Consider the following 26,531-nt stretch of genomic DNA (forward strand, 5'->3'; position numbering starts at 1 on the left):
GCGTACCGAGGATTCTCGCTATTCGTCGTTCGTTTATGAGTTCGCTTTTAGGTCCCCCCTCTCTCGAAAGCTTGTAATGTGCGTGAAAGCATTCCCGTTGGCCTGTGGTGCTACGGTTTCACCGTTTTATGTCTCGTAAAAACCCGTTCACGCGGTGCGACCATGCCAGGCCAAGGGTTTTTGTTTCCCTTTTTTTTATAGAGCAGGAAGCTCATCCCTCGGGAAAGAATTGCTGTCGGTGGTGCTGCTACACCTTCCTGGAGCGGGTCGCCGTGTTTCCAATCATTTATTCAAATCTCATTTTATCTTTTTCCCTGCTTATGCCTCTGCTGGGTGTCTATTTCGTTTACTGCTCTCATCGTGAATGTGTGGTGTGGTGTGGAGTGCGTTGTGGACCCGGTTAGAGCTTCCATCCAGCGTTCGCTTCCTGTTAACCAGCAAAAAAGTCGGTGTGCAAGGGCTCCGTAGCCTGTCCTAAACCCATTACACACAAACTCATCAGCGGTAACGAGCTTCGACCCCCTTTTTTCCGCGAACGTTTTTCGCTTTTACTCACCAACGCATGTAACGCATCCAATCAGATAAAGCTCACTTTCGCCATCGCGAACCGCAGTTTTGTGAAGCGAGCTACACTTGGGTGGATAAAAAATGGAGGAAAATGAAGAAGCGCTAGAACACAACAGCTCTTATCGTCTTTTTAGGCTGCCCTGCCTGCTGTTCCAATCCATCTTCCACGCGGGAAGGGGATCATCATTCTTGTAATAACACAAATGGATCAACCGGAGACGGACGACGCAGAATCCCGGATGGATTGGCCTTGCTTTCGGGTTTTTTTTTGTTTGGTTGTTGCGGTTATTGATTTTCTATTGAATCATGGTGTATGATTGATCGATGTGAAGTGTCGCTTGATTATTTATTTATTTTTTTGCGATTTTTTAAACCCAGTCAACGGTTTGCTCGGTGAGACTCTCAACTTAGACACCAGCAGCACGAGACTTGACTGATGATGGTCATTTTGGGGTTCTAGAGACGAAGTATTAAACAAACGGACCTTGATTGATGGTGTGAAGCACCGTCGGACCACATTCCGGCTTCAGTACTAGTAACATGACCTTCAGCACCTAAAGATAGGGCCAAGTGATGTGGTATATATGGTTTAAAATTATAAATGAAGAGACAGTCGACAACGTAGCTCTTGATGCATTTTTCATTAACCTTGAACGTGTATTGCTGCAGGTCTCTGTGCACAACAGTGCAACAGTGCGTTCAGTGTGCGATTACAAGCTGGCGGTTGAATTAAAATGTGTACCAAGGTTGCCATGCTGCGCTGGTCGGCTGATATGTAATATCTCTTCCAGTTAATGAAGCAATTGGCAAAGTTGGCACAAAAAAAAAACGGACCCCAAGTTGCATCGAGATCAAATTAAGGCTCCTTGAGATTGAAGATACGCCACTATCGGTTCCCAATCGGCCGAGATTGAACTGGAACCGGTGGACTACCACCAGGGACAGGGCACAAAATTGAAAAAGTTTTGATTGCATCCCGCTGCCGCATAATGCCGGCCGACCGACCGACCGGATGATGATGACTCGTGAGACGATGTGTGTCACTTTGGAGGGTGAAATCCATTTCTTTCCCTTCACTCCGATGGACTAGAATGGAGGGAGCCGGTTCGTTGACTATCATCAAGGAGAGAGGCTGCGTTCACCGTAGTTGCAGCGGATACCACAGTGGAAGTTTCTTGCATCGGAAGCACTCGATCGTGCGAAGGAAGCGCGTGACCTGGGTCCCCACTATTGTATGTATGTGTTTAATTAAATCCGTCCCCTGCTCGTTGGACCACCACCAGCATCAGCAGCACCGAAATGCACCACTGGCTGGTGTGCTGCGGTTGAATGTGAACGAGACATCATGTCCTACGAACCGAGACATCACTTCGAATTCGCTTTTACGTGGAAGTCGCTGGTCCGATTCGCGAATTTTCCATTTCGGCCTTCGACAGAACAGCAACAACAAAGCGATGCTGCTGTTGCTGCTGCTACTGCTGGTGCTGATTGCATCTGATTGGCTGGTCAATGCTCAACGACGCGTAAAGGCACACACATGGTTTGAGTCACTTGCAGAGAGCGCAGTGAGTCGCGTTCTATCGAAGAAAGACCGAGGCACCGGAGGCAAGCAGAAGCCAAAATGGTTTGCCAATCAACGAAACAGGGCCCGGCTATTAAAAGGGATTTGCTGGATTACAGCTTTCGCGTCTTCTTCGCCTTTATTCGGATATCGAAACAAACATCCACACAAAAAAAACAAACAAACCTTCCGAATGTAAATGGAAATCCGTTACAATGAGTCACGAAAAGCAGCGGGATTCCTTAGAAGCGTGTGCTTTTTTATCTTTTGGATTCGCTTCCAATTTTCCTTTTCATGCCATGCCACGGTCTCTGGCCTTTCTGATCATTGAACAACAATTGATGTCTCTGCGCGAGTCCCCCGGAGCGCCGGGAGCCAGCACAATGACATCGAAAGCGATGCCGGCCGGACGATTTTTCTGAAAATGGATTGGTGGCCAAAGAATCGACGGAACAGACAAAGCAAAGGACAGCCATCGGGATACAGCCATCGGGGCATGTAAATTTAATTTCCAACGAAACAATCTGTCGAGACTGAGAGTGAGATGCCGGAAAAAAACGAAACCGGATCAGAGAACCGATTCACCAAAGACGGATCCTCGGTCTGAAAGCCGATGAATAATGCAACCATTCGAGACGTGGTGGAGGAAACACGCAAAAAAAAAACGCGGAAAATAGGAAAACACTCTTCAGCTTCAACGCTCACCCCGCCCGGGGGCGGAGGTTCAATTCCTTTAATAGGAATGCAGCAAACGAATGACGACGCCAAGAAGCCAAAGAAGGTCTCTGCCTCAGTTGGCGTTGCTTTGGTTCAAACCGTCGCGACGGTGCATCGATGGTGGCACACTGTCGAGCCTGTTGTGGAAGGGGATGAAAGTCATTTCACCGACCGCTTGTGCAACGGAACGCTAGTATCGCCTACTGCGCCCCGGGTACGGGAAATGATGCAGAAAAGTCTCATGGAATGCCCCGAGGGGTTTTAGCATCGTTGCTTCGCATACGGTGGTCCCGTGGCGGCCGGTTCGAAAAAAGAAGCAAAAAAAAAACCGAGAGGAAAAAGATGAAAACTTGGTTGGAAATGATTGGAAAATTGGAAAACTCTCGTATCATGGACGATCGGGGGACCTCGGGCCGGTCGGACGAAGCGAACCGCGAGATGAGCTAATCAATATGAAAATGTAAAACGCGAGATTGCCGGCGGGAAAGACAGGATCTTCATAGTCCTGGTCGCTGGTCGCACCAGTGGCCACATCGTGGTGCGCATCGAACCGTATCGTCTACGCTGAGGAGGGGTCCCGTATCCCTTGAGGCCACTGCTGGAGGTGCTTTTATTTATTGAAGTTGCGAACTGCAACTGCCGGGTGGTGGTATCATCGGACGACCACTTTTTCGCCCAATTTGACTTCCTGTCCGCTAGCCGTAATTAATGCGTCAAGTTCGTGGGGCTGCACTTTGCGTTTTAATTGATTTTTTTTTTGTAAAAATACATTCCGCCGAATACCATGCTGTAGTCGAGGCATTTTGATATGTTTGCATTGAATTCTTCGCAGTGGAAAAGTCGAGGATTACATGATGGCGTGGTGCATCCGCCGCATAAAATCACATCATCAGTTGAGGTTTTTGGGGTATCGATGCAAGCACCGAGATTATCGATAAAGTATCCCATTGGTATCACGGTCATGGCGAAACAAAAATCAGCAACCAGCGAACGACGAAAGTCAATCCATTCCGAAATGAGTATCGAGAGAGAGCAAAGAGCATAAGTGGCGCACGAAATGTGGCAATCACGGACACCAAGCGGGCTCATAATGAGTGAACCCGGAGCCTGGTTCGAGTGCCCGGATTGTCCATTTCGTTGCTGCCCTTGTCTGCGTTGGTGCGGTTGCATGCCTATACACCACAATGTGTTCCCCCCGGGGGTTCTGCTTCGAATAGGGTTGTGTGGATGTGGTTTGCGTGCCTCTTGTATGGAAGCGAATCAATTGAATACCTTTCTCGCTCTCGGCCTGGATCTGCTGAGCTGAGCTACTTGTGGTTCGTTGGGCAAGGTATTACGGTTTGTATCCTGATGGTTATTCTGGATGTGATCAAAGAGCTTTGTGGTTTCACGTGGTGGACTCTCAGCCCGATGGATACGTAATCCATCAATGGAGGCTATGGAGCGGATGGATTGGAATTCTCGACAGTAGAGGCAAAGGGCTCTTTGATGGAAACAAAAAATGAGAAAAAATCCAAATCCGGATCCAGATCAATGGTCGACAGATTGTAAACTCCTTCAGATGTTGATCCTGATATTCCAGGACTTCGACGTGAGTCCAATGTGACTTCAAAATGGATAGCAAAACTGATGCCCCAGAAGACTGAAAGAATTCACTTGCAGACAGGCTGTTTGGGGGACTTCCGGCACCTCAAGCCACCACCGCTACACCGCCATCACTGCAAGAAAAGGAATTGAGTGTGATCACCACCGACAAGACAAAGCCAACAGAAGAAACTGATGTGCGTCACCGTCACGTGTCATTAGCCAGTAGTTGGTAGTGGGAAGGTCCAGGGCCCGTTGAACCCCAATGAGACGTTGACTAATAGATCGCTAGCAAACGGGACAGAGCCGCCACCTGGCTGGTGGTGGCGGTAGTGCACTTGACTTTGACCGGATCCGTGGCGTCCTCTGGCCGAACTAACTTTTTGGAGGGGAAGGAAGGGTGGCAACCGCCACCGATGAGCAATTACCTGCTCATGGGTCTTAGCGTCCGCGGCATTGACGCAAATGGAGTTTCATTAGTGGCGTAGCCCAAGATCCGCCTCGGGTAATTTATCACACCTCGGTGGGCATCATGCAGCGCCCCGGAACGGCCCCTTGCGACAGCATCGCACCACCATCGCCAGCGTGTGTGTCTGTTTGATGATCTTCCCACTCTCTTTTCGATCTTCAGCTTGCTGACGTACTTGGTGGGTTGGTCTCGTTTTTCGAAAGTCTCTTTTTATTGTGATTGTCGTCGAAGCTTCGGAGCATCCTCCCGGTTGTTTCGGGAGTGTCCAGTGCAATCGTTGGGGCACCAACCAATCACCGATCTCAAGGGGCAAACTGTCTCAAGCGGTTTGACCTGGCCCCAGCCCCGGCGGAGTATGCCGGAAGTGTGGAAGTGAGTGGCAACCTGCAGTAGCGTCACCAAATCCAATCCAATCTGTACGGAACGGTCACTACATACGTCCTCTAACGTGGTAACAATTTATCATGGTGCGAGTGTCACCCCCACCCCATCCCCTCTACCGGTGGTCAGGTTTTTTGGTGCTGTTTTTCTTTCTCAAAGACGCGTCCACCATTGACGTACATCGCCGAGTTACACTTCGTGTTCCGTCTTCTTGGGCGCTGACGCTATTTTCCTAATGACCGGGCGTCAAATGCTTATCGCAACGAAATGCAAAAGTCCATAATTAATAGCAAATCAGATTGGCTGTTTCTAGATTGTGCTGCATGCTTTTAAGTTTCGCCGACGTGCCATCGTCGTCAGTCCGGTCTTGGAGAGTGGTTTTTGGGCATTTTTCAGTGTTGGAAGGTAGGTTTTCCATACACGGAAAAGCCATTAGCGTTTGGTGGATGATGGGCCTGCCGGTCTCTGAAGGCTGTGGGAACAATCAAGCTGATGTCATTGTAGCGAGCGAATGCATGTTACAGATGGAAATGCATTTTACTTTTCCATTCATTTTGGAAATGCTCAGCGATATGAATTGCTTCACTAAATGATTCTTGTTAAAGATTAAAGCTTGATTGTAGATACGATTTCACATTAGCAAAAATATTATTAAATTTCTATAATATATTTCTATAATATATTATAATATTAAATAAAAAATGAAGTGATTTAGCATGAGCTAGAGTGTGGACAGTGAATATGTTGAGCCCGGTTCCACGTAAAGGGCATTAGCAGGAATTATTGATGTTTTCATTTAATGAACACTGACTTTACTTATTGCAACTATACTCTTGGAGCATAAGCTTTCGTTCACCTGAATTTGGTGAACATTGGAAGAAAAGCTGTTTTTTTTCAAACTAAGTTTGCCTAGAAACCAAAGAAGGATTATCTCTTGTTCCTTTCATCTTCATCGCACGGAATGGAGTAACCTGTCCTGCCATTAAATTCTGACCAATACCAGCTGCGTTTGGCCGAATTCTTTCATGCTCACCCGTCGCTACCTTAAGTACACCACATTCTGTGCTTCGTTCTGCGAGTTTCGTCGTTCATTTTTAAGACTAAACTCCATAAACCCACACTTTATGGCCTTGTTTCTGCATACTTTATGGCCTTGTTTTGCTCTGCACCGCGGTACGGTTTGAAAAGAACACAACATCATCCGTGGTATCTTCCCAAAAAATGGCTGGACCAACGAAACTAGGTCACTGAACCGAATTCGTGTGCCTTGGTGCTCTGTTTTGCTCGCTCGTCCGGACCTGACGACATTGTCGAAGGGCATATGCTTCGGGTATTACAGCACAACTTGTGGCTTGTGGGCCCGCTCCGCTCCGCTGGAAATCAATTGACGGAGGCTCCTCGCTACCAAAGACCACGGTGCCGCCACGATGTCTAGACTTTTGACGCCGTGACGCGCGTTATACGCACCATAATGGCACGATGGCACGGCTCGAAATGAGAGCACAGCGGGTTCATATTTCACTGGCTTCCCCGGTTCGATAAGAAGAGATGATTGCCGAATGTCCCGCCGAAAAATGTGAGATTCAGAAGTCTGACGACGAAATACCATCCGGAGCGAGGTGCTCGGTGATGTTGTTGGTTGGTTTGTTACTGAACCACAATCCAACGATACTGTCGTAATAATTCTAATAAATAGGAGAAGCACAATTCACACAAGAAGTTTCTCTTGGTGCCTTCAGCCAACCCCAACGCGAATTGTCCACTTTCCTCCACGAATGCCCCTTGAAGCAAAGTTTGTATTCGCAAAGTATTTGCATGAGAAATGACCCAGTATAGCCGGAGGCATGAATTGGGATTAATGCGGAGAAAGTTGGTCGAGAAATGGCTCATTGCAGCAGCGAAGCAGTCCCTCTCGTGGTCCTCGTGGGTTTCTTGTACTTTTCGGACGTCCCGAATCCCGACGGCTGCAATTCTTTCCTGCACGTGCACCGAAGTTGGATGAAAAATGGAAACCAGAACACCAACCGAAAAAAAAAATAGTTTAGAATTCTGTAACTGACACCCCTGAAAACCCCGGGACGCCGTTCGAGAACGAGCCCCGGAATGGTCGGTCCGGCGCTCGGAGTTTGCAGGAAATGTAACAAATTCCGTATTCGTGAATTGCTCTCCATTCGGTGGCCGCTGTGGGGAAGAGAAATTTAAAAACACGCAGCAGCACCCCAGCAGCATCGAGGCGGAGGTTTCCGACGAATCAAAATGCTCCAAGTCAGACTCCCGCCCGAATGGCGTTGGCGTCGGCGGTGGCGTAGAGTTCGAAGGTCGGCTTGGCTGCGCCACGGAGCACCGGAGGCTCCGCGAATAAAATCTACATATTTTGATTAAAATACATTCTACAAACATACACACGACGATGGCCTCGGAAATACTCCAAACATTCGCGCGATTCGCGAACAGCCGAGGAGCTCAAGGACCAAGGACCTTCGCATCGCATCGCTCGTTTGGAGACGCTCGCTGGCTCGTTTTCGGGGGAGGGCCGCTCGCAAACAAAACTTATTTCGTATGCAATCGTACCGGAAAGTTTTTGCGTCATTTCCACCCCCTCCTACTAAGGAGGGTTGAGGTTCACCCACTAGAACTGACGCCACTCCACTCTGTTTCGGTTTTCCTCCGCAAAACAGTAATACATCCTGCCAGTTTACTGTCGTTTGGTGAGGAGAAAGGTAAGGGAAGAGGGTGAGAGTTTCTCATGAACACTGGACAGCCTTCTGTGCCCCGCACCCTGCTACCCTCCATCGAGAAGGGCGATAAATAAACGAAAGTAATTCAATTGAAGGAGCAGAAACCATCCACGGGGTCCAGTTCGGTTCGGTACTTTGGGGGCGGCTTAGTGAGGAGCAACTTTCGAATGGGACCTGAAAAGGGGGAGGACAGTGAGGGTGGTATTGCGGTGTAGACTCCCTGTATCCTGCCAGCCAGACTCCCCCGGGGGAAGGGGATTGGATGCTTTTCATTTTCAATTTCTTGCAACGCAGCACATCATTAGGGAATCCTGGGTAGTGCAGCTGTCAAAAGCCTGTATGTATGCGTGCGAAAGAGGGAGTGAGAGGGGTGGGGGACGGAGAATGTTTATTTGTATTTTATCGCGTTTGATTGAGCTTCACAGTCTGGTGAGCAAGCGACACCGCACCGTCCCGAGACCGCTTCGCTCCAAAGACCAAAAGGGACTCGGATCTCGGTTTCTCGGTGGCCACCATACATCTACTCGTTGGTGGCAATGGTGCCACGTGTACAGCTGCTACCAACTGATGATGACGATGACGATGAACGATCGTTAAATTGATGGCAAATACTGATTCATCAAAAGGCGAGTGAGTGAGCGAGCGTCCCTTGCCCTCATCAAAAACACGCAGACACACGTGGCCACAGCACAACATAAACATTGTTGTAACTGTAACGCTTAAAGACAGAGGCCTCGCACCCCCCGGGGTTGTCTCGTCTCACGTTGCATGAATATGATCGCCGTAACGAGTCACCGAAGACTGAGCTCGCCAGTTTTCGGGGAGAGGGGGTTGTTACGATCCTGCTAAGCGACTCCATTATGCGAGCTCCCAAAAGTCCTCCATAGCGAGGGGGAGGAGGCCACCATCATGTTGTAAAGCTACCCTCAGGCCAGGCCAGGGATCGTGTCCCGCCCCCTGGTGTAATCTTAATTAAACGACGCCAAAATTCGCTGGTAAGACGGGGCAAAGTATAAAAACCTAAGCGAAGGTGACAGCTTTCACGACCAAGGCCAAGCCAGGGCAGGCCAGAGGGCGTATTAGCGCACTAAATGGTGAGTGGAAGTGTCGCAAAAAAAAAACGGGGCGCTCCTCACACTCCACACTCCTCGAAGGGCGTGATCGTGTATACGTCGCGTGGAATGGCGCCAGTAATTAACGCCGGAGAGCTCGTTACTGACTTCAGTTCGGAGTCAGGTTCTCGGCAACGACACAACAGCGTCACCAAGCACTGCTCAAAGTTTGGTTGTAAAAATTCACTTTTAAAGTCGTTTGCTTGGTTTGCGGGCGTCGACATAGCTACCACCTGGTACCAACGGAAAAAGAAAAGCAAAATGTAACGCTAAAGCGGAGAGGAGGGACAATTAAACTTTCACCGAGCATAATCTGCCGGCCTGACCATTAACATAATGCAGTGGTACTTCCGGTTGACTGACTTCGCACGAGTCCTGTCACGGTGTGTCGCAGATCCAGCAGCATTCAGCATCCAGCATGATCTGCAGCATCATTATTGTTGCATAATTTGCACGCAAGGCTAAGCAACCGATGGAGTTGGCAAAGAAACGCCCGGTGTGTCCTTGATGCACTGTCCTTGATGGCAACGGAACGGTGGTTTGATTTTCGAATTCCGCCCAAAACAGCGAATGACGAGCAATATCCTGCCAAACTTTGGGCTTCGGATGGGAATCACGGGATTGAGATTGGCCGGCGATACGATTCCCTTTCCGTACCGGAAGTCATTCGATGTGCACGCATGGCAGAATCGCTGCAGGCGAAGCACCAAGCTCTTCCTAGTCACGCCAAGAGCGTGCTGAAAAAGTTGCGGTCCCTGCGGAGCACACATTTCTTTCTTTTTCTTCTGCGGAGCAAAAGTTACGCAAACTGTTTCTGGACGTGACTATTTGCATTTACTTTTACGCGCGCATCCTCGTGCCCCGTGGTGGCCATGTTGACATGTGCTGGAGGTTATGTTCTTTCTTTTTTTTTTATTCTGTAACTTTTTCTCAACTTCTGCTTGCTCGGTGCATAGCACAGCAAAAGTTACAATTTAAACGACAGACCGCACTCACTCTTCTCCTGCGATAATTATGCTAGCGCTCGATGTGGTACCCCGTGTCTTGTTTGTTATGATCATAAAGAATGGGAGAGAATAATCGAGGAAAATGAAAGAAGAGGAAAAACTTTTAATTTCCTACCGTTCGTCCATCTTCCCGGTTGGATTCATAGCTGTTTTTCGTTCGCTTTTGTGTAAGTGCGTGTGTTTGTGAACGTCCAACACTGAGCTCACCATGGGAACGAGCTGTTCTTGTTCGATCTGTCATCGCCATCGATGCCATCCCAGCAGGCCATCGGACATGGCGCTTGAAACTCGACGCTTTTCACAAACTTTTCTCCTTATATCTTTATCTCTTTGTTCCTTCTTTTCTTCTTTTACTGTTCTATCGAAAGAAGCAAAGAGAGCAGGAAAACAATCGACTGATTGGTGAAGTGACGTGGAATGTAATATTGAAATTCTTTCCCATCCTATGATGCTAGTGCTATCGTCTGATCGTTTATTTCAGGGCGCGACTTAGGTGCTTACGGCTTTGATCACCATTGATGACGACGTTTGTCACGATCGTGTATGTTGCTCCATCGCTTTGAGTTGTAAAACAATGGCCAGAGCCGAAATCATAAATTTTTCACCTCGTTCCATTGACAGGTCGTTAACGCGGTTGATGTTTGGATCTCGATTGGTCGATTAAATGCCTTAATCAAGTAACAGACCTCTAGGTGTGGCTGGTGATTACTGCTGTCCGCGCTCGTTACTCAGGAAGCTGCTCAGCTTGATCGGATAATGTGCTTGATTAGTATTGTTTTGATCCAAATCAATCCACTAATCACTGGCACAGATACACCACGTGCTGCCCTGATTAGGAGTGTGTCTGAGCCCGAATGGCCGACATTCATTGCTCTTGGATGGTCAATAACAATCAAGCAATGCATCTAAAAACAAAAATCAAAAGAACAACTCTAGCTCTCCCTTTATTTCGACAGAAACATAAAACTGAAACATCTGTTCCGAGGAGTCCCTTTCGATAAGGGTGAGCTCGTGTCAAACCATAATCGTGACACCTCGCATCATCCCTTTAGAATAGTCATGCTCCTCCAGCACTTCCACACCAGTCGAAAAACCATCCGCAACCCTCTCTTTTCTGTCCCTGCCACCGTGACTGCAATATGCATACAAAAAAGCTACAAAATGGCCGGGGAAACAGTTGTCATAAGCACCTGACCGACCGGCACCTGTAATACGGACGTTCCTTTTTCGGGGATGCAATGGATGACAGCTTCGTTGTTGGTGTTTTTCCTCTTTTTTGGGTTGGAGGGTGGACCAGGTTTTACCTGGTTGCGCTTTTCTAGTTTTCCATCGAAAATCCGCTCGGCTCTCGCTCTTCACAAAGGACAACGCGCGCTATCATCGCTCGGCTTTGTGTTGGGGAAGTTAGGGTGAAGTGAGCGATGCAAAATACCCAGGCCCGGGGGGGGAAGCGGGGGATGCTGCTGTTTGCCAAATGTGCCCTCCCAGTACAATAAGCTTATCCGTGGTGGTCCAGGTTGGTGGCCAGGTCGGCGTGTGAAATGTGTTGTAGCAAAACTGTTACCATAAAGTCGTTTAGAGGGTTGCTGTTCTGTCTGTTCCGTTCTGTTCCAATTCTGCCTACGGCCACTGGTGCAGGGTGGGAGGAATGGAAGCAATGTTAGTGCAGCACAAACCAAGGGCAAACAGAGATGACAACCAACGGTGAGGTGGAAGAGAGCGTGCACCATCAAAACTTAGATACTCGCTAGGACTTTTCTCGCTCGTTGTGTTTGTGTTGGTTGGCTTTTTTTTTTGTTGGACGCCAGTTTCCCGGATGCTGAATCTGTGGTCTGGGGCAGGAGACTCACAAAAACTGGACACGGCATGTGGAAGCAAAAATGTGGAATAAAAATATTTAGCCGAGTAGCGAGAACCGAGTGGCCTACAAAGCCCAGCATCCTTTTACAGTTCTATCTGCAACTGGACCAAACGAAAAACAAAAAATAGAAACCAATTCGCCAGCACTGCAGATCCAGCTGGCAGTGCTGGTGATGGACGCTTTTTCATGCGCGAATGTATTCAACTTTCTCATGTCACGTCACGTGTGACGTTATAGGATTACAGCGGAGAGAGCCCCAGCACCGGCAAGGGGAGCAGATAAAAATGGTTTCCGTTCGTTGGTTTGTCATTAGCTTTCCCTCGATAGATGTTCTGGGTGCTGGGCTGGAGATCTACGCGGTTCGATGACGTTTGATGTGAGGTTCCGCGCATCCGCGACTCTGGCATTCAATGGTATTAGCTGTCAAGGATCGAAATCGAATCGGAACAGAGAAGAAGGCATGGGCATTTGGTGCGAATTGCAAATAGCATTGCAATGAACGGTGGTTACAAAAAAAAACAGAGCCTACGATAAGTTGCAGCAATGGAATGGGCCTATACCGGGGGCGATTGATTGATTACATTTCGTACTCCCGGAACCGTGGCCACCGTATCACTCGCTGTAGTTACTCGTCAACAGTAAAAAAAGAATAACATGCAGAGTCGTGTCCTGTTCAAAGCCGGCGGCCAGTCGTTATGCAAACCGCGGCGATAGTGATACGCCATCGGCCATCGGAGTTGCGTACAAAGCCACAAAAGTGCACTGGTGGAAATTTGATTAATCAGCAGCCATCCTTTAGTAGTTGTGGGAGAGAGTAATTGAAAACGGAAAACACTCTCTCCCTGCGTCCAATGCGATGACGCACTATGCAATTACAAAACCGAATTTACATTTGCATCCTTTTACTCTCGACCTCTCTCGACTGGGTGGTCATTCGCTTCACCGGCTGACAGGATGATGAAATGATGAATTTTCGATCCTAGACAGGGCAGGGGAGCATGGTAATGGAAAAAACCCTTTCCACAAGAGCGAGAGAAAGGGAGAGAGAGAGAAAGGAAAGGGATGATGACGCAGTGACTCGGTGGTGCTTGTTACAAATTTACAATTTCCCCTAACTCTGCAGTTCATGCTCTAGCTCCTAGTGCGCCATGTTGGACTCATGCTGAGCAAGCAAGCAACCTCCCGGAACAGTCTGCTGCTGCTGAAGGGGTTGGCCTAAGTGAGCCAAAGTGATAAGAGAAGTTAAGCCTCCGAATGACAACTCGTTCCTCTCGCCTTTTGTTCCCCCAGACGGACGGTCGACGACAAGGACGACAAGGACACCCAGGCTCTCCAGGGTTGTAGAATCCTTTTTACAAGTGCTCCGGACAATGGTTCGCGAACGGGAGTGAACGAAAAAAAAAATGACGGAAGAAGAAGCAATCCAGCAGCATTGCAGAAAATGTAAGAGAAGCGTTCGACAACCATAAAGCTGTGCTTGTGCTGCTGCTGCAGGATCGAGCATGCTCAAGGACACACCGGTCTTGGAGGAGCATGAATTTGAATTTTAGATTTTGCAAAGTTTCCGTTTCCGTGCCGCGAATTCTTCTTCCTGCTCTTTGCCACACATATGCCATGCGGGGCTCGTTTCAACTCCTAGTTCTGGGGCTCTAGAGCCGAGAGTGAGAGGGAGCTGTGGCCAGCGTTCCGTTTTCTGCGCTCTGATCATTGGACTGGTTAAAAGTTTTCCGGATCGAATTTGTGTAAGCAAATGTCGGGCAATCGACAGAAAGAAGCGGCAGAGGGCGCAGGTGGCAATGGTTCTTCGCTATCAGCGTGTGAGGTGTATCCCTAGTACCGTCTTTCTTCAGTTCGGTTTGGTTTGCGTTTGTTTGCGGAAAAAGTTTGACAAGACAAGCGAAAGCACAGCCGAAGGAAAGTGAGATAGAGAGATTTATAACACTTTTGGGTAGCGCCCACGAAGGGAATGGAATCCATTGCGTCTTCGTCCTCGTCGACTTTTGATTCTGATCCTGAGAACTGGCACACCGGTGAACGCATACCCGTTTCTCCGTACCTTTCACGCCATTTACTGCGTTGTTAGGACACGAAAGTGCGCTAATTGTATGCCTCCACGCAACCACCAGCCACTCGAGTGCTACTGCTACGAGCTCCCGGGCAGTCAGTGCCGATGCCTTGAAGCTCTTCATAAATAATCCTGTCAAATCCTATAAATCTTGCAACGTAATTACCTTCATTGCTGGTCGTACGGTCGTACCAATCCATGGTAAGGATTGTTTCGAAAACCCAAATGCCCTTCTCCAAAAGGTACCTCTCTGCTCTGGCAATATCTTAATTCGGAATCCGGAAAACTTTGCTCCACCACAACCACCATCAAAGTGCCTTCTTCTATCCAAGGCCCTTAGGTAGCTTAGGCCAAGGTTCAGGTGTAATGGTGGTTTGCTTGGCGGTCGGACTAACTGGGCTACCAACTCGATGACTACCACCGAAACTGCTACTAACGTTCCTGGTTGTTTGAGACCATAAAATCTGACTTAAGTGACTGGCAGCCTTCCCCTGGCCCCGGTTTTGGGCATGTCCCAATTCCAGGAACGCACTAACGATAATAGATCGAGGATAAATGATTCTTCGCTTTCGGGCCAATGATTGTCGCACCGGTTGAACGCGAGGATTCATAACGGAAATTCAATTATTAGTATTGCTGTTGACAATTGAAAAGGCGAACAAACTGTGCTTCCCCGCTTGCCATTAATGGGGTACACTGGCCAACAGCTATACAAAAAAGCAATAGAAAAAATGGTGGAAAATGGAACCGGGGGGCCATCCGTGTTGCCGCGGAACGACCGAGAGCAAAACGTTTAAAATCCATTTTCGATGCAGGAAAATTGTTTTGCTGCGCGCGCTCCTTAATTATTGCCAGCGTGCTTTTTGCTTTGTGGCTGTGTATGTGCTTGCGTTTCCCAGGAGGCAGGTAGAGTGGCCACAGCGCTCTGTAGCCAGCGGACCAGCGGACCAGCGGAAACGTTTTGCTATTTCGCTGGTTAAACATCCGATCCGGTAGCGAAGGTAGCGCCAACTCCGCTGGTGTTAAGCAAGTTGGTGCAGACGCTTTTCCGTTTTTTTTTCTTCTCGCTCTGTCCGCTTTTCCCACTTCTTGCGGACTGAACATCTACACGGGCGCGTGTTGGTGCGCTAATGAGAATTGAAGCTGGCTGTAAAATGGTGGAACGGAACCACCAACCCGCCCAAAAAGCGCCATCCAGCAAACAAGCCGGCAAGAAAGCAGCACAACACCCACCGGAGAAGAAGGAAGAGGAGCTGAGATAGAGCACAGAAAGGTTAAAAGGTAACCTTCAACCAGTGGAGCTCGGGCTATGAAGGGCACATGGTGGGAAGGAAGGTAGAAAATCAAATTAAAATCTGGAAAAAGCTTTTTCCCAATGGAAAGCAGCGTGGTGGTGGTCGACGAGGGACCGTTTCACCGTGAAAGGAATGTCACTTTTTATTTGGAACATTCAGAAACACACAGACACACACTGGCACACATACTGGTGCCTATTCCAGTACTAATGGGTGATAACTGGAAACAGGGAAGAAAGGATGGCCACGGTGCCACAGTTTTGAGGGTGAAAAGGATCTGTTCTGTTGCTCCCTTGAGCTGCACGTGAAGGGAAACAAGTGAACCAGCCTACTGCTCCTTGTCAGACGAGAACATAGTTGGCAGAAGCCCAAAGCAGAAATAAAAGAAACGACGTTGGATGATCAATTCATCTGTCGTATTCGGCTCAATAATCCTAAAGAATCGTCCCGTTATGTGTGTGCGCTACACAAGTACCTCCTACACAGGGAGATGGCCACAAGAACATCAAAGCTAATGTGGCGACTCGTCCAAATGATTCGTTTCTGGTGAGTTCTCAGTCGTCTTCCCGTCTACGGAATGGTATTTGGCTGCTCGCTCGAGCTCAAGACGATCGACTCGACCACCGCTCATTTGCTCTAAACGATCGTAATAACAATTATTTCTCACTTTCATCCACACCAGTGCCAGTGCCAGTGAACGAAATCTTCACGTTAAGCATTTGTAATTCTCCTCCTCTCGTTTTTTTGTTATGGTTTCTTGGTTAGCAGATGAACCTCGCCATCACCAACAGATCTTCAGTGTTCGGTGTGGGTTTGATGGAGTCGCCCACCCAAAAGAAGAAGCAGGCGATGGTGCTGGAAGTCCTTTTCTTAGGAATATGCAAGAAATTTCAGACAAAAAGATAGTTTCTGCGTCGTCTCAGTGCAATGGAGTGTGGAAAGAGTTTGTTTAGTTTGGAAGAACTAAGGAGATCTAGGGAGCCTCCGTGGTGGTTCTCGGGGGCCGAAACTATACCCCAAGATGTACGGTTGGAGTTTTAATTAATTCGGCAAATGTCACTTTACAAATTATCCACAAGCACACACAAAAACGGCGCAGTAAATGGTGGGCGACCAGCCTGAGGGCCCTGAGGCCGGAGGAACGAATGTTTGACTTTGCCGTAGCAAAACCAAGTTCCAGCTTCTTACTATCACTCGCAACTCTAGCAGCTGGCCGGGAAAAGTTTTGCTTCCCGCCAAGAAGCATGCAAATAATGTAACTTCCATGTTGAGGTACGCGCAGCATTAGCTTCGTATGCAGGATCTCGCTTAAACCACAGCAACGGGAGCCGAAGGCCGCCTGGAGGGCATTGACTGGATCGAAAAGGCGAATTTGATTACATCATCAGGACACTGGTCCCTGCTTTTTGGTGGGCTAAACCATATCGCACCAGCAGAATATCAATTTGTTTGCGGAATAACCATAAAATGTTATATTCACCGAGCCAGCAAGCACTGTCCATGATCTGGCAAAAGGCAAAGGCTCAAGCAATTCAAGGCACCACCCTCAAGACACACGCTGGAATGCTTGAGATTGAAAAATTTCCCCAATTTGGATCATCTCGTTTGAGAACGGGCCCTTCTGGTGGTTGTGTGATTGTGTGGCTGTGTGTGTGTGTTGGAACATCCGCAGATCAGATGTTTACTTGCGCCCCCCGGGGGGCCACACTCCTGCCATTGCGCCATCCCGGCACCGGATGCTCTTTATCGATTCCGGGACGTTCGAAGTCGACTGTCGCACGACGAGGACGAAGACGACGACGATGAGCAGCATGATGCTGAATAGCTAACTGGCTGGCTAGCTGGCCAAGTCTCGGCTGGTCTGGTACGATCTCTGTGCTTTCATATTCTTCATTGCTAATGTATGCTACCCGTCTTGTCATTGCCATCGGGGGCACCGTGGAGCTCTCCGGAGCGCACAAAAGGGAACCCGGGAACGGAGAGGCGTGAGTGGGGGGAGAGCAGAATCGGGAGCGTGTTTTTGGCCAGCGTCCAAGCACAGAAACACGGAACACGCGCTGCTCCAGCCAGTTCCAGCCGTTCCTAGTGCTTCCGGCCCGGTACGTGATGTACGACCGTCAGAATCTTCGTGGAGAGATAGAGCGCACTTGGGGGGAAGGAAGGTGGTAGGACGCCGGCGGCGCTGGCGCATAAAAAGGATGAAAAGTAGGGCAACAGACACCCATACACACAGACACAAACACACCGAAACACATGCGGTGGTTAAATATTGAGCCAGTTTTTCTAGGGGAATTGAATCCACGTGCTCCAACGGCAGCAGCCGCGCGCAATGCAGAAAATGTTGCGGAATGACCAACATCCGAATCGACGAATTTAGTCTTTCTTTGAAGGGGGGGATAGTGAGAGATAGTGCGGAGGAAAATAACGGAATGCTTTCAGTGGAATAGACCAAGAAGGAAACGGACACTCACTGAAGTGATGTGTCAGTAGTATGGGAACGTCACTTAGGTCTTAGGTCTTAGTATTTTCGAAGGTTCCCTCCTGGAAGGCCATTTTGGTTAATGCAATGAGCTGAGTGTACATGAACTGTAGCTGGAGCAGATGGGAGCTAGTTTCCGAGAGCTTTTGCGGTATTTCTCACGAGTATTATTTGCAACATGAACTCACTCTACTGCTTCTGCTGCTTACATGCTTGCCAGACTGTGACCACGAACAAGACGTTTGACCACATAAAACATCATTTGCGCTTCGGTTGCTAAACACTCTTTGGGGGAATGCAATCCAAGGAAGCTGTGGCCTTCGACTCATGCGTCTACATTTTCCTGATCGTAGTAACGTTAGTGAAATATTGTAAGCTCAGTTATTAATTTACTTTTGATCGAACAACAAGCATTTCTTTACAAATTCCAATTTAGATTTCAAAGTTCATCGATCAAACGATGCACAGTAAAGCAATTAAACCGATTTGTAAATGTTACAAGAAGCACAAATATCATTAGACGTCTATGTGGGCGGTGAGTCGCTTTGCGTACGAGTGAATTCCATCCCTGGAAACATTCAGAACACAGAAAATCCCGTACAGTACATCGGAATGAAACGATTCCTTCCTTTCGTTATCGCGTCATAACATCGTGCTGCTGCTGCTGCCTCAGCGCTGCTCATGCATGAATCCATTGCGCATTACTAACGACATGATGTTCTTCGCTTACGGTACGTCAAATTTCATTTCAATTTTGTGAAATATGTTGGCCGCACCGGCACAGCAAACATTGTGTGCGCTGCATTGCGCCGTCTGCTAACGCTGGACACGGGATGGATCTGGAAGTTGAAAACAATTTTCAAACAATTTTAAAATTCCGATATCCATCCCTTGCCGGTACCGGGACCGGCAGCAGCAGCATCCATCCATTGTACTTCAATTTCTCTCTCTCTTCTTTCTCTCTGCGCTTGTACGTCATGAATTTTTGAAAACAATTCACCGGATCAGATCACAGCATAACAAACTAAAGTTTTCTTCTCTCGTTTGTTCTCGTTTTTTTCCATCTCTCTCTCCCTCTCTCTTTCCACGTGTATCTTTGCAGATTGGCCAAATCCGGAGAGTGTGTTAATCTGCGATCCGTTGTTGAACGGAACTGGCCGGATGCAGCGTTCAGTGCCGCACATAAATACAACTTCGCATACAGCCAGCAAGCAAAACAGCACCACCAGCACGACAGCAACGAACACCCACAAGCGCTGGCAGAGCGGGGGAAATCGATAAAAAAAGGACAGAGAGACGGCAAACAGTTTGAGGACAGTGCGGTTCTTCCCGGGAAAAGTTCCGCTGGAACAAAAACAGACACAAAATCCGTCCGAAAATCACTCATCATCACTCGGAACAGGGTTTTCCAAGAGCGGCAACCTGCGACAACACTTCATTTTCCTTGTTCCCGCCTCGCTATCGTCAAGCACATTGAACGAATGTACCCGTACCCAATGTGCTGGGAGAATATTGTTTCCTGCTCAATTTTTGTGGCTAGCCCAGTGAGAGCGAGATAAGAAAAGAAAAGCACACGGAGTGAGGCAACAAACAAAGGGGGGGAAATTTCTCAAAACATGCGGCACGCGAATTGTGATGCTTCTTCTCGTTCGTCCTTGCCGATGACAGCGAGAAGCGCATCGAGCGCAACTTTTAGACGAACCAGTTGGGCGGTTTTGGGAATCGTGTTTTTTTTTTGTGGCGAAGGATTTTTCCCGGACACTTTTCGTGCACTTGGCTGGTGTGGCGTGGGAGTGGCCAACTTTGGGCAGCAAAAACTTTCGACTCGCCCTGTTTGCCGCTTCGTTGTTCGTTGTTTATTCCGCTGCAAATGTTTGGCAAGACTTTGTGATGAGACCCATCAGCCCTGAGATTGCTGATGAGCCAACTCATCCATCGGCTTCGAGGACATGCCAGCCATGGTGGACATGATCTTCCACGAACCGGGCTGGTGCAAATCGAGATCCATTATCCAACAAAAAACCATATTTGCTTTATCTCCCTCTCTTCCCTACAGATACTGTTACATGTTTGTTAAAGAAACGTCACTCACTCCATCTTAAATACACACAGAGAAGGCTGTGCGTTCGTGAGGTGAGAATCTGGTGAGCAAGTGAGTGAAGCTGAAGTGTGTCCTTGACTTAAGGCTTAAGACAAACCCCTAGACGGCGACCGTGAAGTGAAGACATTCCGTTCAAGCTCCCGTACCAAAAAAGGAAAACAGAGAAAACTCTTTCGCTATTTAGTTTCCGATAGCGAACTGTGAGTGAGTGGTACTAGTGCAGCAGCAGAAGCAGTCACAGAGTTTTAGAAAACACACCCCGGAACCGGACGAAGACAACGCAGCAAAATGGCCGCATTCGTCGCTAAGCAGATGGTCGGCAATAAGCTGAACGCCGTCAAAGGTAAGTGATTTGGATTCTGCTGCTTTGTAGCTACCGCTTCGATGGTGGGTTTGGTCGACAATATCTTACATTCTTTTTTGAACGCGCCACTGTTGTTGTGACGACGAAGGGCTGGAAGCTGCGCTATAAAACGATCCTCAGCGTGAAGGAAGAGAGGAGTAGTGCGCTCCCATGTGCTCCATATGCCATACCGGTGCCGTGCGCGTCTTCTGTCATTAGAATCTCATTTTGCGCATTGGTCGCAGCAGCGGCAGCAGCATCGGTGGCAGCAATATGTGCAGCATAAATCATCGTAAATAATGGTCTCATAAATTATTCATAATTCGGTTTCCTATGGGCCGCCTGTGGCAGGTGCAGGTGCTGCTGCGGCTGCTTCCGCGTTGCGATCGTTTTGCATTTCCATTCCATTCCCGTTCTTCTTGTTCTATTTTTGGGTTTTTCATTTCTTTTTTATTATTGGCAAGAGTTTTCCTTCAGCTGCATCCATCCATGTTGGTTCGATACAGGGATGACACACAGCCACCCTCACCAAAAGCATCCTTTTTTTTTTTGGCCACGAGCTAGCAAGGGAATCCTGGAACAATGCTACCATACGGTCACTAAAATGGCGTCACTTCACCGCACGGTGCCTCATCATATGGCGCCGGGGGTCATCATCGCCGTCGGGCAATCCATTATTCTCCAATTAAACCCAATGTCGCCTGCTGCTGCCGCGGCGACCCTTTCACCCCTGGCTTGTCACTGGAATTTTTGGTCCAAAAACGGGACCATTTAGGGCTCGCTCTATGTGTGTGTTCACGAGCAGAGCAAAACCGAGGAATGTTCGATCGACTTCGACGACTCGGTTGACGGGAATAGGGAATCCGCCGGCACTCGGTGCTCGATACGTGATGGAATGTGGCATTCCGGTATTTAGCCAACGAAGGACACCCCGTTCACATTGCGGATCCTTGTGTTGTGGCTTAGCGATGGCGATGCTGCTGCTACGGCTGTGGAAAATGGGATTTAATTCCCGAAGTGGCCATGTTAATTGTTTTGACCACAAGCGAGACCGGACACTTTGTCGGTATTGTGAACATGCGGCCATTCCATTCTCGATAACTTGCAGTATCCTAGATTTTACGAAGAGTTTGTTCGACGAATTTCACACTTCCAGAAACAATACTCCTGTTCCTAGAGTAATAAAGAACCAAACGAGAACCATTGAAGTACATAAACTGTTATCACCAAACTCGCTGAAACTTAAAATCCGTTCAATGTCATGGCCCTGAATCCAGAATGAAAATTCGGCCAAAAAAACTATATCGAACAACCAACCAGCAACGCTTTTTGTTGCAACCAACTTTGCGCCCCTGACTGCAACAAAGGAAATGCCGGGAACATGGCAGCATCCGGGTTGGATTCCAGAAACCGGAACATGGTACACCCCTTAGCCCTCCTGTGCCACCACAAACGGCGCCGCCACCGCCACCGCCACCGAAACCAATGAGTAATTCAAACTTTCCGTCACATACAAACCGACGGTGCTGCTCTGTGCGCGCGGTGCTGTAATCCAATATTAAGCTCGAGCTATGGGATGCACTTCATATGCATGCTCTTCAAAGTTTACTGGGAACTGTGGCCAGAAGTTCAGGATTTTTGCCCCCTCGAACTGAGGGAGAAAACGGAACTGAATAGATTCCGGATTTTTCGTATGGTGCCTGCTTGTTCGAAGCGGGGGAAAACATCCGTGAACCCGTTTGGTGGTAAAATAATGAGCGCAGAGCGACTGTCAATGACGGCTGCCGGACGGTTGTTGTTCAATATTCCGCTGAATGCGATGCCGTCCAATACTTTTTTTTTATGGTCCGTGAAATTGTGCTACACATTATGTTCGAATATGAGTTCGAATTCAATTGAATTTCCACTACAAGAATCAAGAGGCTTTTTTCACAATTAGTAATCAATAGATAGTGCATGGGCGTGAGCATTTACTCATGCGATGCGTTAAACCAATTAAATAGCGAGCACATTTTCATCTCTCTACACAAGCGGAATGCCAGCAGACACATGTGTACGACGGGCACCGTGCCATGATCCCCGAATGGCACCGTGGTCTATAAAAAGCTAACAGTGAACCGGTTCGCTGATCCCGTATAAGATATGCATTAAATGTGCTTGCCCACTGCTGTCCACTGGCCAGTTGATTCTAATCCCGTTGGTCCGTGTGGTGGGTCCCCTTTTAACACCGAGCATAAACCGAGCGCAGCACAAGTTAGTGAATGATGGCACGGCGATGGTGTTTTCTCTTGTTCGTTTTTTTAATTTTTTTTTTCGTGCATTTCCATAATGGCTCTTGTAGAACTAGTAGTTGCACATTGCATTTATAGAACAAGCGCCGACGAGCAGAGCGAAAAGTTTGATGGCCAACTGTTTGCGCGGCTCTCACATCGGATGGGGTCAGTGGGGTTACGTTTAGTCCGCAACGTGACAGTGATGAACTGCAAAATGTAATTGAAGTGAGCGTGCGGGCGCTAGCTTCAATATGAAAAGTTTGATTAAACGCTAACATGTTTGCACAAGCGACAGCTCTTTGTGTGTGCCGTTGCAGCGGCTGAAATGATGTAGTTTATGGTTAGTTTGAAGCTCATCTCGGGGCTGCAGTTCACTCAGCAGGTCCGTCCGGAGCGGTTGCTGCTGCTGCTGTTGCTGCTGGAGCAAATTGTGCAATCAACATTTGGTTAAAGTTTCGTTTCGGTTTCGGTCCGTCCGTTGCAACCGAGGGAAACCCTGCTTGCGAATGCGAAACTGCTACTTTCGTCCATCCTTTATCCCGTTCAAGCGTTAAAAGGCCATTTTACCGCCCTTGGCGATCGAATTGCGTGAAGAACACAAGCAGCGCGAGGTGGTTGGCGCGTGAAATGGAAAATTAATTCCCTTCAACCCAAAACCAACCGAACGCGCGGACAGTCGAAACGGAAAATGGCAAGAAAGGAAGGAGAATGCAACACTAGAGCAGAATCAGAAGAAGAATCTGCACCGAAATCTTAATACAGTCACGTCCAGTGCCCTCGTCCCGGGCGGCGCTTTCGCGAACGTTTTTGCAAAACCACAACCGGGGATGCGGGTGGTCATTCGGACGAGGCTAGTACTGGCAACCGGCCAGTCCGTGCTTTCGACCTTCCGGTTCGGTCCGGGGTATGTCGGTATTCGGAAATCGCCCCACAGTCTCGAGTGGTGGCCGCTGCACTACCGCCGAGAAAACTTCATTAAAGCGGATCGAGCTCAATCGTTTCTGGTGCGCTGAACGAATAGCCGCAGTCACAGGGTTTGGCAGGACAGTGGATGCAAAGCGAATGGAAGAAGAAAGACCGAATAAAAAAAGAACAAGTGAGAAACAAGTCGAATAGAAACAAGTGAGTTAAATCACGATTTGTTTCACACAGAACCAGGAAGTGTGCTGCAGTGCCATGTGCAGGTGTTTTTGTGGGGATATTTATTTGATTTTCATGCTGCAACACATGCTATGCTTCGGTTTGTTAGGATTTCCCCTTCTCTGCAATGCAATACACTGCGGTAAAAATTCTCGCGAAATGCTCTGTTGAGTGCTTGTCTCGAGGAGTTGGGCGTCCAGGGCTGGGTAAATGTTTACACCGACCACGATTTGGTTCCTTTCGTCAACAGGATCACTGTAAAAAAAAGTCTCCCCAAGAAATCGGATAGGCGACGTTGAACGGTAGACGATGCGTTACTTACAAGGATCCAATGTTTACTTAGGATCATGTTGCAGCCCATCACACTAATACCACGTTCACGATGCTCCTCGTTATCCTTGTTCAACGCATAATATATATGCCTACGGTTGCTTTGATACGCACAGCTACCTTGAGCTGAGAACTTTTCAAAAACCAAAGCGCACCTGCTAAAAGCTTTGCTCTGAAACAGTAACATAGTAGCGGCAGCGTTTATGGCAAAGTTACCAGGCAGCCAGGTAAATTTGATTGGAAAATATTACCATCTCGTGCCAAACCGAAAAAGGTGAAAGGTTCAACAAAAAGTAAGTGGTAGTGCACCGCTTCTCCGTCGCTTCACAGAATGCACTCACGAGATGTTCTTTGTTTTCTGTCCTCCATATCCTTTAGAATACTCCACAAACAGAGAGTGCAAAAACGGAGAAAAGGGGCGTAGAGTGGGGCGTGGAAAAATCTCAAAACTTTATCCTTTACCCCTTTGGTAATGATCACGCGAAAGGATTCGCCAGCACATCGGAGCTGCTCTGTGGAGGCAGAGGCCATCCATTGTTTTAAAACTCATTCCTCCATCCTCCTTTCTCACACGCTCTCTCTCTCTCTCTCTTCCCCTCTGTGTCGTGGTGCATTAATCCTCATCCAAAAAGACGCCACTACCAGGAATGCAGCCCTTTTCAATGGCGTCGCTAATGTATTAGCCGAGAAAGCATTTCAAGCTCTTCGCCTCTAGCGGCCGGTGGAACCCCGGTGGCGGTGGCAGTGGCGGAGGTCACAAATCTTTCACTCGCTCCTTGACCTACTTGGCGCTACTCCTGCCACACACATACTGGCACACAGACACACACGAAAGTGCGCGCCTCCTAGCGCAAACGTCACGTCTTGCTGTAAAGGAGGCCCTATTTCCATCCCGGTGCTCCTCGAGTATGGCATCGTAATGATTACAACAGTGCGCACCACCCATCCACCGCCTCTCTCTCTCTCTCTCTCTCTCTCTCTCTCTCTCTCTCTCTCTCTCTCTCTCTCATCTCTCTCACGAGTGTGTGTCCTCGCAGTGGCGCTTTTCAAATAAACCAGCTCGTTTGACATTCGCACGGAATGTTCACTGGCGTGGCGCGTACTCAGAGTAGTGGGAGCACTATTGGGTAGCATAGTCACTGCCACAGAATTCTATGCTGTAATTGTAATTAAAATTCTTCCATCGTTGAAGCGAGCTGTGCAATGCCGCGAGCGTTTCAATTCACACCTTCAGCGGTGCTCGAAGTGAGTGAGAACGGCTCCAAGGCATTCTGTTCTGGGCTGGCCAAGTTTCCATTTCCTGCTAGCGACAAAGCAACGAACGGACGGCCGGCCGGATGGGGGGCTGTCTATTTATTTATTAGCACAAAACACAGCGGCTCCGAGTTTTCCCAAACAACAACAACAACAACAACACCGAGCAGCACGTCCCAAACGTCAGAAAGAACGAAGGTAGATGAGAGACGGGGGGAGGTCGGGGGCACCGAAAGCATTGCATTAAATTTATGCTACACTCATTAGTGGGGCCCCCGGCATCATTAGTTTGCGCGAGGGCTGAAGCATAAGAAATGTCGTCCGCCATTGGTTGGTTCCTTACCTGGCGTTACCTCGGTGATCCTCGCAGCATGGCAGAGTACATTATACTTTTATCTGCTCCCAGAAGCGCGCACACACAAACAAACATAGAGTAAAGTGGCAAACACGTGGCCACCACCGTATCCAGGGCACCATTTCACGTTTACACCGACAGAGCAGCCAGCCAGGGCGACGACAGCAGTTAGTCCTGCCGGTTCCGTGCGAGAAACGATCGTGCAGCTACAGCTGCTGCCTGCGTCTCTCCTTAAAGGATAGGACCAGATTCGGGTGAGGAGAAGACGCGCCTCAAGGGAGCATAGTAACAACAACAACAGCAGCAGCGGCGTGCAAGAAACAGGTGGAGCATGAAAATAGCATCGCGCTCCAGCTCCCTGGCGTCGTCGGTCGTCGTTTCTACGAGAATTTATTTATTTACAAAAGACTACGGGCACACAATGGCCTAGCGGTACTGGTAGTAGTGCTGTTGGCACTCATTTCCCAGGTAACATATTGCCACACAAAACGGCAAGCACAATGATCTCGCATCCTGCAAAACCCCTTTCACTGAGGGCTGCTACTGTGGCGCAGTTGCTCCATAGGATCCACAAACAACGATCCCTCGACTGAATGGCGGAAACTCCAATCCGAACCAGCGGCTGCTATCAGAGGATATGGGCCAACAGCTCTCCGGTTTTCATTTCTACTTAAACTTGAGAACCGACGTCGTATCCTTGAACTCTGGGGGAAGGGGCAAAGGGGGAATAGGGTTACGTGGCCTCTTTAAACACACGCATCCGTGTACGGTAGGTTCGCTATCGTTCCCTCGGGAGTGTTTGCTGTTTGTGGATAGATGGAAGGTAAGAACTCGACAACCTTTCAACATTTCTCGTTGAAAGGCACGAACTAAAAGCTAACACGAGAGGTGACGGTGGC

At 48.5% G+C, this 26,531-nt stretch overlaps 1 protein-coding gene across 8 annotated transcripts in view; it reads left to right on the top strand.

The window, feature by feature from the left end:
- LOC126572633 (complexin) overlaps window positions 1-26,531 on the top strand; it is a 137,836-nt gene that overhangs the window by 28,012 nt on the left and 83,293 nt on the right. For all 8 annotated transcript variants that reach the window (XM_050232086.1, XM_050232084.1, XM_050232081.1 and 5 more), the window contains exon 2: window positions 19,893-20,280. In XM_050232086.1, coding sequence (XP_050088043.1) covers window positions 20,226-20,280 — 55 coding nt within the window. In that variant the 5' untranslated portion in view covers window positions 19,893-20,225. The remainder of the gene's footprint in view (window positions 1-19,892; window positions 20,281-26,531) is intronic.

The sequence above is a fragment of the Anopheles aquasalis genome, chromosome 2 (genome assembly GCF_943734665.1).
Source record: "Anopheles aquasalis chromosome 2, idAnoAquaMG_Q_19, whole genome shotgun sequence".
Taxonomy (NCBI): Eukaryota; Metazoa; Arthropoda; class Insecta; order Diptera; family Culicidae; genus Anopheles; species Anopheles aquasalis.